Source organism: Sapajus apella, unplaced genomic scaffold (assembly GCF_009761245.1).
Source record: "Sapajus apella isolate SASKATOON/1434 unplaced genomic scaffold, GSC_monkey_1.0 scaffold12, whole genome shotgun sequence".
Taxonomy (NCBI): Eukaryota; Metazoa; Chordata; class Mammalia; order Primates; family Cebidae; genus Sapajus; species Sapajus apella.
In genome coordinates this window covers 25,760,956-25,773,116 of record NW_022436952.1, presented here as the reverse complement: position 1 = coordinate 25,773,116, position 12,161 = coordinate 25,760,956, and the positions used below count along the sequence as shown (strand labels likewise).

At 55.9% G+C, this 12,161-nt stretch overlaps 3 protein-coding genes across 3 annotated transcripts; all 3 read left to right on the top strand.

Annotated features, from left to right (window-relative positions):
* The first annotated feature begins 24 nt into the window (after window positions 1-24).
* SPEM1 (spermatid maturation 1) lies at window positions 25-1,742 on the top strand. The gene is made up of 2 exons (XM_032280477.1): window positions 25-794; window positions 987-1,742. Exon 2 carries the CDS (start codon window positions 1,085-1,087, stop codon window positions 1,712-1,714), a length of 630 nt encoding a protein of 209 aa, XP_032136368.1. The 5' UTR covers window positions 25-794; window positions 987-1,084; the 3' UTR covers window positions 1,715-1,742.
* A 2,518-nt stretch (window positions 1,743-4,260) lies between these two features.
* SPEM2 (SPEM family member 2) lies at window positions 4,261-6,196 on the top strand. The gene is made up of 3 exons (XM_032280473.1): window positions 4,261-4,469; window positions 4,633-4,690; window positions 4,828-6,196. Exons 1-3 carry the CDS (start codon window positions 4,332-4,334, stop codon window positions 6,123-6,125), a joined length of 1,494 nt encoding a protein of 497 aa, XP_032136364.1. The 5' UTR covers window positions 4,261-4,331; the 3' UTR covers window positions 6,126-6,196.
* A 1,025-nt stretch (window positions 6,197-7,221) lies between these two features.
* Window positions 7,222-11,395, top strand: SPEM3 (SPEM family member 3). Its single transcript, XM_032280472.1, is given in 4 exon segments — window positions 7,222-7,359; window positions 7,820-7,877; window positions 8,102-11,358; window positions 11,360-11,395. Coding segments are annotated over 4 exon segments (3,489 nt in total).
* The last annotated feature ends 766 nt before the right edge of the window (window positions 11,396-12,161 follow it).

The window sequence follows — 12,161 nt, the reverse complement described above, 5'->3', positions numbered from 1 at the left end:
AACAAGCCCCAGGCAAGTGATGGGGGAGGAGGGGTCCTGACCCCCAGCCCTGCTTTTCAGGGACCAGCTCTGAGGCCTGAGAGGGAGGGGGAGTGGGTCAGGGGGTCTAGTTGCCATGGTAACGGGTCTGTTTGGCAAATGAACTGTCTGTGCCGAGACTGGAGCCTGGGGTCCTTCTATAATAGAAGGAGGGACAAGGGCTGATGGGGGCAGATGCCAAACAGGCCAGAGGCCCAGAGGGTTGGTTCAGGCAGCTGGCTCAGCAGAGGCCTCTGAGGTGAGAGGCGTGGCCTCTGCCAAGGCTTGGGCTCAGGTGGGAGGGGCAGCCATGGGCCCAGGATTCAGGGTGGCCCCGTGGCACACTGTAAGGGAGTGGCCTGGCACCATTGTGACCCGCTCACTCCCAGGACCCTGAGGGACAGTCAGGCAGCCAGTGGACACTGTGGGCACAGTGGGCTGGGGGCCTAAGGGCCCTGGTGGCCCTAGGGACCCCATGGCTATGGCAGAGCGGCCGAGGCCCGAGTGGGCCTCATACCACGACTGCAACACCAACAGCTGCCAGGACTTGGGCAACTCTGTCCTGCTGCTGCTGGGCCTCATCATCTGCATTAACATTGGCATCAATATGGTGACCCTGGTCAGGGTGGGGCCTGGCAGGAAGGAACTGGTGGGATATGAGGGCTGGGCCTAGTGGCCAGGGCCTGCGCAGGATCACTGTGTCTCCCCCATCTAGCTCTGGAGCCGACTCCGTGGGGTCTTACACCAAGCGTTCCACGATATCGTTTGTGAGAAAGGTGAGCAGGGCTGGGGGCTGGGCATAGGAGGGGCAGAAGCCAGGTGCTCTAGCCTCAGCCCTGAATTAGCCCCTTCCCTTCTTGCTCTTCCCTCTCAGACACCAGAGCTGTGCAGCTGCCCTCCCCGGGCTCTGCCTCTCTGTTCCTGTAGGAGCTGGCCTCCCCAGTAGTCTCACCTCTCCCCATCCACAGAAGCTCCTAAGTCATCCTTACCGGAAAAGCAGTCCCAGCCCTGGAAGAAGCAGAGTTCCCATGCAGTCCATCTTCGGTGCACCACGGACCCTGTGACGATGACTGTGACCCCACCCCCCACTCGCCGCCGGCGCCGTCGAGGCTCTCCCACACGTTGCACTCACCGCCCAGTAACTTGGGCTCCTGACACTGACGATGAGAAGCCCCAACATCAGTACCCAGCCATCTGCTGCCACCACTGGGATGGCCCCGAGAACTGGGAAGGCTTCCAACCCACTCAGGGGACCTGGGTTCCCTGGACTCGGGATGCCCCGGAGCCCCCTCCCCAGACCATCCACTTCCAGCCTACCATAGAGGAAAGGCCCCTCAAAACAGACATGAGGTCCGAGCTGAGTCTAAGGGCCTATGTGTATCCTGTGAACCCCCCACCTCCCAGCGCCGAGGCTCCTAGCAACAAGAACAGTGGGGAGGGGGCGGTGCTGGAGGCAGAGGCGGCTCAGTGCCAGCCTGTCCACCCTCCCACCCTGGGCCCAGCAGTGGTCCCTGAATTTTTCCGGCGCCGCTCCTCAGGCCGAATAGTGTATGATGCCCGGGACGTGAGGCGGCGGCTTCGGGAACTGACCCAGGAGGTGGAGGCCCTGTCCCGCTGCTACCCAATGCCCTCTGGATCCAGCACTGCCGAGGCGACAAGCAAGAATTGGGTGTACCGTTCCCTGACTGAGAGGTGACTGGGAAAAAATAAAAAGGAGGAGGTGATCTGTGGTGGTGTTGGAGTGTGGCTGTGAAGAGCATGCTGTCCCTGGCCACAGGGCCCTGAGCCCTGAGGACCCTCATCAACCTTTCACCCCATAGGCCTGTCCCTGTCCTCAGCCTTTCCCAGGCCCTTCTTGGTTCCAAGGCTCTCATCTGCCTCTACCTTGTTTTTCTTTCTTCTTTTTTTTGTATTTTAGTAGACAGGGTTTTGCCATGTTGGCCAGGCTGGTCTTAAACTCCTGACCTCAGGTGATCTGCTCACCTTGGCCTCCCAAAGTGCTGGGATAACAGGCGTGAGCCACCACACCTGGCCATGCCACTGGTTTTTGTAGAGACCAGGTTTCACCACTTTGTTCAGGCTGGTCTCAAATTCCTGGGCTCAAGTGATCTGCTGCCTAAACCTCTGAAAGTGCTGTGATTACAGGTGTGAGCCACCTCGCCCAGCCTGTTTCCTTCCCCACCCCGAAACAGGGTCTTGCTCTGTCGCCCAGGCTGGAGTGCAATCATGTCCCACTGGAGCCTCAACCTCCCGAGCTCAAGCAATTTTCCCACCTCAGCCTCCTAAGTAGCTGGGACTACAGGCGCCACCATGCCCAGCTAACACCTTGTTTTCTTTAGTGCACAGAGAAGCCCCTAAATTCTACCCCAGGTCCCCAGGCTGTCCTGCACTAGAGGAGAGACCTCCATCTCCATGGCCCTAGCTCCTCAGAAGGCTAGTGCCTGCCAGAGTCCAGGGTTAGGCTGCAGCCACAGGTGAGGCATGGTTCCCATGTAAGCCCTGGTTTATATGGGGAGGGATGGCTGAGATGTCCAGCCCTTCACAGTTCCCCAGCCACCCTGAACCTATTATGGCCTTGAGCAGGACTGAGGCAGAGGATGAAATATTGGGGACCTGCTCAAGGGGTACCTCACTGTAACATCACGGCTCTCTGTGACCTCACTCCTTTGATTAATCCACCATGTCACCTGGGAGGAGACTAAGCTCAGAGAAGCTAAGTGACTTGCTTATGGTTACACAGACACTGAGGATCAAGTTCATGGCCTCAGACGCCCCATCCCATTGCTGCAGAACCAGCCTCGCCCACCAGAATCTCCCACCTTCCTCAGTTCGCCATGTGGACTCAGAAACTCAGAAACACAGAAGCTCAGGCCCTGCCCTTCTCCTAGACAATTGGGATCCCTATACATGCACACACATACCACTTGGGAACAAGTGGCCACGTGCACGAGCCCAGGCTGAGGAAGCTGGACTTCACCTTCCACTGTAGACACATTCCTGGAATGTGAGCAGACAGACCGTTTGCGAATGGCCCTACTTCTCTCATTCAACTAATGTTACTGATCACTTTCAGCTGATTCCATTCAGTGGCTATGTACTGAGCATCTACTATGTGTTTGGAGGTTGGATGGCCTTTATTTCTACTGAGTGGTTCACTGTGTAAACAAATGGCTTGCGGTCTCCAGGATGCCACTCTCACATACCCCAGTGACGCACCTGTTTGAAGTCAAACACTCTTTTTGTCATATTAACAATGACATCTATTTTGTGCTTTGTTAATTTCATGTGGTTTTTCTTTTCTTTTTTTGGAGACAGTCTCTCTCTGTGGCCCAGGCTGGAGTGCAGTGGCATGATCTTGGCTCACTGCAACCTCTGGCTCCTGGTTCAAGTGATTCTTCTGCCTCAGCCTCCCAAGTAGCTGGGAATACAGGTGCCTGGCACCATGTCCAGCTAATTTTTGTATTTTTAGTAGAGGCTTCACCATGTTGGCCAGGGTGATCTCAAACTCCTGACCTCAGGTGATCCACCTGCTTGGGATTATAGGCATGAGCCACCGCACCCGCAGGTTAGTGAGGGTGGGTCGGTGAGAGTGCACGTGGTTAGGATGGAGAAACCATGGCTGGGGTCGTTCCTGGCAGAGGCAGCAACTTCGGTGAGGAAGACATCAGTGTGGCAAACGGGCTGCTGGGCCCAGGGACCAGCAACACCTAGGGCTGCAGTCTTTGGCCAGGGAGAGTTGGGCAGAGATGAGAGCTAGAGGAATTATGACAGGGAAATGGGCAGAGTAGGGAGGGACTGGTACCAGAAGAGGTGACGCCTGAGGGGACTCTTACCATCACCTGCCCATCCAGTCACCCTAGCTGCTGGCCCCAAAGTAGCCATGGGGCAGGGCACACCAACAGGCTATGTAAGTTGCCATAATGTCTGAAAAGAACTATGAAACAGGAAATACCTTATGTATGCTTCAACCCCTGTGAAGACTGTGTCATCCTGTAACTACCCTATTTTCAGCTTTGGAACCAGGTGTGGGGTTAAGCAAGCCTCAAGGAGACCGAGGAACAGACTGAGATCTGGGTTATCTGGGGACCGGCTCCACCGAGTAGGAGCCCATGGTAGAGAAGGCGGTAGAAGGGGCTGGAAAATGGATAAAAGCTGCCACCTCCACATTGTGACACTCGCTAGCTTGCTTCATTGTGACCTGGCTCCCTTACCAGCTTGTAGCTATCTCTGGGGATTGGCATGAGTGCAGTGTGGGTTGGGGCCGGGGGTGGGGCGGGGGGGCGTGGCCCAGGTGGCCCTAGGACCCCCGCTCCATGGAAAACCAGCTATGGGATAACACCCTGGGATGTTGCAATCAATACCAAGAAAGCCCCCAGGCTGTTGAGGACATCTTATTCCTGCTGCTGGGCCTTGTCGTTCTTGTCAACATTGGCATCAACGTGGCCACTATGGTCAGTGATGATTGTGGACCACCTCTGGGGATGAAGAGGGCTGAGGGTGGGAGCCTGCAGCCTACACCTCCACCTGCATGTGCGGTCCAGACTGGGGCGGCAGCAGGGGCGGTGGTGCTGGGGGTGGAGATCCTGGCCTTCACTGTCTTCCACCCTGCCCCAGATGTGGCATGGACTCCAGAATGCCTTAGACAAGTTGATTGATTGGACTCCTCAGAAAAGTAAGTGTGGCTGCTGGAGAGGGAGGGGACCCCCATCCCCACCCCTGACAACGGCCCTAGAAACCTAGGCCCCAGTGTTCCCAACCTGGAGCTCTTCTGACAATTGCCCTGATCTCATGGACTCTTGCCTTCCCCAGATGAAGTTCAGGCCAGCGAAAGCCCCCTCAGTGGTCCCCCAAACAAGGCTCAGGACATCCACATCCACTGCATCCTGGACCCTGTACAGGTGAAGATGGCCCCATCCACGTGGCATTCCTCTTCCTCGTGCTGCCACTTCTCCAGCCTTCACAGTAGCAGTCTTCATTGTCGCCGCCACCGCCGCCGATGCCGCCGTTGTCACCGTTGCTGCTGCAACCACCAGCAGCAGCCGCAGAACTACAGACAAATCCCCCACAGGCGCTCGATCTTCCGTAGCCCACATCGAGGCCGAAAGATGTCACAACTGCACCGGGTGCCCTTCTTTGATCGGGAGGACCCAGATTCCTATCTGGAGGAGGAGGACGACCTATCCTTCCCACATCCCAAGTACCCACGTTGGGGCTGGGGTGGGTTTTATCAGAAAGCGGGCCTGCCCTCCAATGTGGGGCTGTGGGGCCACCAAAGTGGAATCCTGGCCAGTCTGCCACCGCCCTCTCTCTACCTGTCACCTGAGCTGCGCCACATGCCCAAGCGTGTAGAGGCCAAGTCCAAGCTGAGGCTGCAATCCTATGGGTCCCACGGTTCCCAGCCCCGACTGTGGGGCAATGTGGAGGCTGAGCAGTGGGCCTTGTCTCCACCACCTCCCCACCGGCTGCCCCCTAACCCCTGTTGGGTCTCCGTGGGGCACGGCCCTTACCACTCAGTGGGCCGGATACTGTATGACTCCCGGGATCAGCGGCGTCGTGGCATGGAGGGCTTTGAGCCCCCCCCTGCCTTGGTGTCCCGGAAAGCCCGGCCCCAGGCCCGGGGCTACCGGGACCACCACTCCCCACAGTCCCACCGGCGGACCCTGCTTTGTCATGCTCATGGGCCGTCCAACCGCAGCCCCCACCCATCCACAGAACACTTAGGCTACAGCTCCCGGGACCCCCATGAGGTGCGGTGCCGGGCAGCTGACTGGGCTGAGGCTCTGCCCTCGCGGTGTCCTCTGACTGCCTCCGCCTCCCTGACGGTCTTGGACGAGGCCTCCCACCAACGGAACCCAGCTCCAAGCTCAGTGCGGCTCCCCCATTCCTCCCAGCCGCGGCCCAAAGTCCAGGCTGCAGATCCTGCCCCACCCCAGACCATGTTCGTCCCACTCAGCCGGAATCCAGGGGGCAATGCTGACTACCAGGTGTATGACAGCCTGGAGCTGAAGCGGCAGGTGCAGAAGAGCAGAGCCAGGTCCAGCTCACTGCCACGAGCTTCCACCTCCGCCTCGAGGCCCTCTCTCCACAGGACCAGGAAACTCAACTGACCAGCAGGCGAATACGGGGCGTGGGGCAGGGCATGGAGAGAGAGGAATAAAGAGAAACAGTGTCCAGGAAACACTGTGGTGGTCTGTGACTTGGGAGTGTCACTCCTTCGGCCAGCCTTGGTCCCTGCCCTTGGCTTCCTGAAATGAGAAGCCAGTGTCCCCTTCTTGGTGTGAGGTGCCCCTTGGTTTGGTGGCTATGCACCTGCCAGCAGGCCTGCGTGGTCCGCACCATGCGCTAGTAGATCTTGCAGCAGCAGACGACAAACGACCGATCTCTGGCCACCACCCGGGCTCTCTATTTCCCTGTTCCCAGAAAGGATCAGGTCTGGATTCCAACTCTGTCTTGAGTAGGGCTCTTTGGGATCCACTTAGCACAGGGCACAGGACCAGGCTGAGGTTCTGGATTCCAGCCAGGCCTTCCCCAGGGCCCTGAGGTGGAGGTCTTCTCAGTCTTTGGGGTGTTCAAGGGGTGGAGGGTTCAGGATTCTGAAATGAAACTGTAGGAGTGCCAGGGAGCAGTGGCTCTCACCTGTAATCCCAGCACTTTGGGAGGCCAAGGTGGGTGGATCACCTGAGGACAGGCGTTCGAGACCAGCCTGGCCAACATGGTGAAACCCTGTCTCTACTAAAAATGCAAAAATTAGCCGAGTGTTGTGGTGCACACCTGTAATCCCAGCTACTCAGGAGGCAGAGGCAGTGAATTGCTTGAACCTGGGAGGTGGAGTCTATAGTGAGTTGAAATCACACCACTGCACTCCAGCCTGGGTGACAGAGCGAGACTCCGACTCAAATGAAAACAAACAAAAAAGAAACTGCAGGAGCGATGGAATAAGTGAGTGAGTGAATGAATCATCCAGTAGTAGGGAACAATGGAGACACAGGAGAGGTGCACTGGCCTCCAGACCCCGTTTGACTGTCCACACCAGGTGACTCAAACCTGGTTACCAGAGAATTCCACCCTGGGCCCTTCTCTTCCTCATTGTGACCCCGATCTGCCTTGTTATGACTCAGTCCACCCCCTCCCTGACAACAGAAGTCTTGCTCCTAGTGACTATGTGAGGGTCAGGGGGCCCAGGCAGTCCTGGGACCCCAGGCCATGGGTGAGCCAGATTATCACGGAGCCCAGGTGTGCTCTGGCACCAACCCCAAAAAGTGCCAGGACTTAGGAGACTCAATTCTTCTTCTTCTGGGCAGCTTCATCTTGCTCAACGTGTGGATCAATGTGGTGACTCTGGTCAGGGCAGGATCTGGGTAGCAGGATTGGGGGAACCCTGGGGTCTTGAAGGGGCTGAGGTGGGAGGGCTGTCGGGGTGTGGCCAGATAAGAGTTGGACTTAGGGCTGGGCACAGTGGCTCACGCCTGTAATCCCAGCACTTTGGGAGGCCAAGGCGGCCGGATCACTTGAGGTCAGGAGTTGGAGACCAGCCTGGCCAATATGGAGAAACCCCGTCTCCACTAAAAATACAAAATTAGCCAGGCATGTTAGCACATGCCTGCAATCCCAGCTACTCGGGAGGCTGAGGCAGGAAAATCGCTTGAACCCAGGAAGCAGAGGTTGTGGTCAGCCGAGATCGCGCCATTGCATTCCAGTCTGGGCAACAAGAGTGAAAGTCCAACTCAAAAAAAAAAAAAAAACAGTTGAACTTAGGGGCTCACCCTGCTTCCAGACTCACCTCCTCTCCTGTTTCCCTCAGCTCTGGAAGTATCTGAAGAGCTCCTTGCGGATTCTTTTCCATCATTTTTTTCCCAAAGGTAAGTGGGCCCTGGTATGGGTTCCCAGGGATATGGGCCTGTCCCCTTTCTCTTATCCCTGTCCCGGATCTCAGTTCCTAAGGAACCTGGGCCTTGTCCCATCTCACCTCTACCTGCAGACAAGCAACCCAGCGGCATAGGTAGCCATCCCATATGTATTTGCTCCTCTGCGGATCCCAAGAACCTGTGCTCAAAAGTCTCTTCCCGTGTCCATCATCGCCCAGGCTTCCTGCTCAGGCACGTTAACCACCTTGACTCCTGGATACCAGACACAAAGGATAAGAAGGTTCCTAGGTGCTGCCGGATGTCACCTAAATGTGGATGTGCCAGGGCTCCCAGGGAGTCTCCATGGGGACTGTGCAAGGAGGAGATGATGGGAGCTGGGGAGGCCCCTCAGGCCACAGCCTCTAAGGCTCAAGCGTCCTTGCTCTCGAGGCCAGAGACATCCCAGTTCTCAAACACGAGCAAGCTGGACGTGAGTCCATACCACTTGCCCCAAGAGAGCAAGACTAAGACCCCAGACTCTGCCCCAGCCCGGGCCCCAGCTCAGGCCCAGGTCCGTTCCCCAGCCCACACCCCTATACGCACCCCCACCCACCCCCAGACCCATTCCATGGCCCACACCTCTGTGCACACCCCTGCCTACTCCCGGACCCACTCCAAGGCCCACACACCTGAGGGCACCCACTCCCAGGCCCTGGACACCTCCGCCCAGGCCCAAGCCCACACCTCGGTCCCTGCCCCAGCTCAGACTCTGGCCCACAATCAAGCTTACATCCCAGCTCCTACCCCAACCCAGGCCCTAGCTCACACTCAAGCCCATACCTCAGCCCAGGCCCAAACTCACTCTCAGCCCCACATCCCTGAGCATACACACTCCCAGGCCCACATCCCTGAGCACACCTCAGCCCATGCCCTAGCCCACTCCCAAGCCCAGGCTCCTATGCCTGTCCCAGCCCACCCCCAGGCCCATGCCCCTGAGCGCACCTCAGCCCATTCTCCAGCATATAGCCCAGACCACTCTCATCCAGGCCACAGCTCGGTTCCTGTCCAAGCCTCTGACCCACCTCCTCCCGGAACTCTTGCCCCAGCCATTACTCCTGTCCTAGCTCCTACACCAGCCCCTGTCCCAGCCTCTGCCCCAGCCCCTGCCCCAGCACTGGTCATGGCCCTGACTACCACTACCATCCCTGCTCCTGTCCCTGCCCCCACACCTGCCCCTATCATAGCTCCTACACCCTCTACCCCACCTGCCTTCAGCCATGGCCTCTCCACTGGCCATGTGGTCTATGATGCCCGCAGGGCAAAGCAGAACTTCTGCCATATGTGCAGCCCCCAGGACCCTGGGTATTCCAGAAAAGACTTGGGTACCCTTTTCAGGCCCCAAGAGGGTCAGGACCTGGTGAGTTCTGGTATATCCAAGCAAACAAAGCAATGCAGTGGGGACAGTGCCAAGCCTCCTGCAGGATCCATACTGGGCTACGTGGAGTTGGGGAATATGGAACGGAAGATCTCAGATGATGCCAAAGATAAGCACTCCCAGACCAAGACTTTCCCTTACTGCAGCTTTCATCCTTGCAGTTCCGAGAAGAACACAGACTCCCAGGCTCCAGTCTACCCCAAATTCCTTGTCCACTCCCAGGATACTGCATGTGCCAAGCCTTGCTTTCATTCTGCAACCACTGCCCAGAGCTCACTGTGCACCCTTCCTTCACCATGCACTCTTTCCATGCCGCTCGTTCCTCCCAGATCCTTTGTCCCTCCTCAACCCACCAACCATCAGAAGCCCTCCACCTTAATACAAACCCCTACGGTTCTCCCAACCTCCAAGACTCCTCAGTCTAACTCCACTTGCCAAGCCACCATTTCCCAACCCCTGATCCAACCCCAATGCCCTGAATGTCATGAGAGTCTAGGCCTTACCCAAGATTCTGGCCTTCAAAGGACCCAATGCCCTTCAAAAGACTCCAGAGTTCCCAGGAATCTGGATCTTACCCAAAACCTAGACCTCCGCAAAAACCGAGGCCCTACCCAAGATCCAGGCCTCCACAAGAACCCAGGTCTTGCTCAAAATCCAGGCCTACACAAATTTCCAGGCCTTTCCCAAGGTTCTTATCTCTGCCAGAATCCAAGTCCTTCCCAAGACTTTGGTCTTCACGAGAATTCAGGCATTACTCAAGATTCCCACCCCCAAAAGAACACGGGTCTGACTCAGGAAGTTGGTATCCTTAGGAGCTCATGTCTCACCCAACCCTCTGGCCTACACAAGAAAACACCATTTACCCAAACTTCTGACCTTCAGAGGAGTTCAGGCTTTCTGCAAGACTCTGGAGTCTACAGGAATCTTGAACCAAACCAAGAGACTGTAGTCTACAAAAGTCAAGATCTCTCCCAAGCAACTGACCACCAAAAGAACCCAGGCTCTTCTAAAGATCATGGAGGTCACAAGAATACCTGCAATGTCCAAGATACAGGAGTTGGTAGTACCCCGGGCCTTACAGAAGATTCTGGATCCCGGAAGGGTCCATACTTTGCCCAAGACTCTGAAGTCAACAAGAGCTCAGGACTTATCCAGGAATCTTGTCTCCGCAAGAGCCCAGGCCTTGTCCAAACCTCTGACCTCCCAAAGTGTTCAGGCCTTACACAAGACTCAGGAAACTACAAGAGTTCAGGCCTTATCCAAGACGGTGGTGGCCACAAAGTTCAAGGCCTTGATGAAGATTCCAACCTCCATAAGAGTCCCAGCCTTACCCAAGCCACTAAAGTTGAAAGAAGATTTAGCCCTCTGCAAGATGTTGGAGTTTACAGGAGCTCAGAACATAGCCAAGACTCTGATCTCCACAAGAGCCCGGGAATTCATCAAGATCCTGGCCTGCATAAAGACCTAGCCCTTGCCCAAGACTCTGGCCTCCCCAAGATTTCAGGCCTTACCCAGGAATCCGGCCCCTATAAGAACTCACGCTTTATCCCAGATCCTGGCCTCCACAAGAACCCAAGCCCTGCCCTAGGTTCTAGCTCTGCTCAGCTTTTGTCCCCACTTCAAAATCCAAAGTCCACACTGTCCATGATGAAGTCACTTGTGCCTGAGAAGGCTGCTCAGAAGGAGGACGCACAGCAGCATGTAGTCTGGGCTCCTGTCCAACTCAACCAGGACTCCTGCTCTTCCAAGGCCCAGGTGGTCTCCAATGACCTGCAGACCTTCTCAGAGGTACCTGTACTAATTGAGCTGCAGTCATTCTCTCAGCGGGCAGGCAGCCAGCACTGGGTGTACCGCCCTGTGGATATAGTTCCTTCAGGCTACCAGAACTATCGTCAGATGTCTATGCCTCCCCAAATCAACTGGAAGTCCCACTACCCTGGACCAGGCATCCGGGCAGGACATGTGGTTTTTGATGCCCGTAAGAGACAGTTGGTAATGGGCAAGGACAAGTGTGAAGCTCTGACTCCCAGGCGCCTTCATCAAGAGGCACCTAGCAACTCAGGGGAAACCGCCAAGGAGTGGGGATATCAGAATGTGATGAGAACCTTGGACAAAGAGGGGACAAAAGTGCATCAGGAATAAAGAGGCGAGAGAAATGTTCTGTGTTTGTTTGAGGACATCCACCCCAGCCCACTCCTGATGCTGGCCACCCACAGAGCCAATGAAGACTGGTCCCAATTTCTCCTCCGTAGTTTTATAGCTAAGCCCATTATCCTTGAAACCCTAGAGCTGCTCTGTCCAATACACTAGCCATTAAACAAATGTGGTTATTAAAATGTAAATTAGGCCAGGCATGGTGGCTCACACCTGTAATTCCAGCACTTTGGGAGACTGAGATGGGCCGATCATGAGGTCAGAAGTTTGAGACCAGTCTGGCCAACATGGTGAAACCCTATCTCTACTAAAAATACAAAAATTAGCCAGGCATGGTGGCACATCCCTGTAATACTAGTTACTCAGGAGACCTAGGCAGAAGACTTGCTTTAACCTGGGCGGCAGAGGTTGTGGTGAGCCAAGATCATACCACTGCACTCCAGCCTGGGTGACAGGGCCAGACTCTGTCTCAAAAATTAAAAAGTAAATTAAAGTTAAACAAAATTTTAAATTTTGTTCCTCAGTTACATCTATATTTCTTTTGTTTTTTCTTTCTTTCTTTTTTTTGACAGAGTCTTCTTGTGTCACCCAGGCTGAAGTGCAATGGCCCAATCTTGGCTCACTGCAACCTTCACCACCTGGGTTCAAACGATTCTCCTGTCTCAACCTCCCTTGTAGCTGGGATTACATGCATGCGCCACCACGCCCAG

Bases quoted from the DNA above. Each gene is read 5' to 3' on its own strand.
- SPEM1 (XM_032280477.1), top strand. From the start codon at position 1,085: ATGACTGTGACCCCACCCCCCACTCGCCGCCGGCGCCGTCGAGGCTCT.
- SPEM2 (XM_032280473.1), top strand. From the start codon at position 4,332: ATGGAAAACCAGCTATGGGATAACACCCTGGGATGTTGCAATCAATAC. The intron at 4,470-4,632 runs GTCAGTGATGAT...ACCCTGCCCCAG, and splicing joins GCATCAACGTGGCCACTATG to ATGTGGCATGGACTCCAGAA. The intron at 4,691-4,827 runs GTAAGTGTGGCT...TGCCTTCCCCAG, and splicing joins TGATTGGACTCCTCAGAAAA to ATGAAGTTCAGGCCAGCGAA.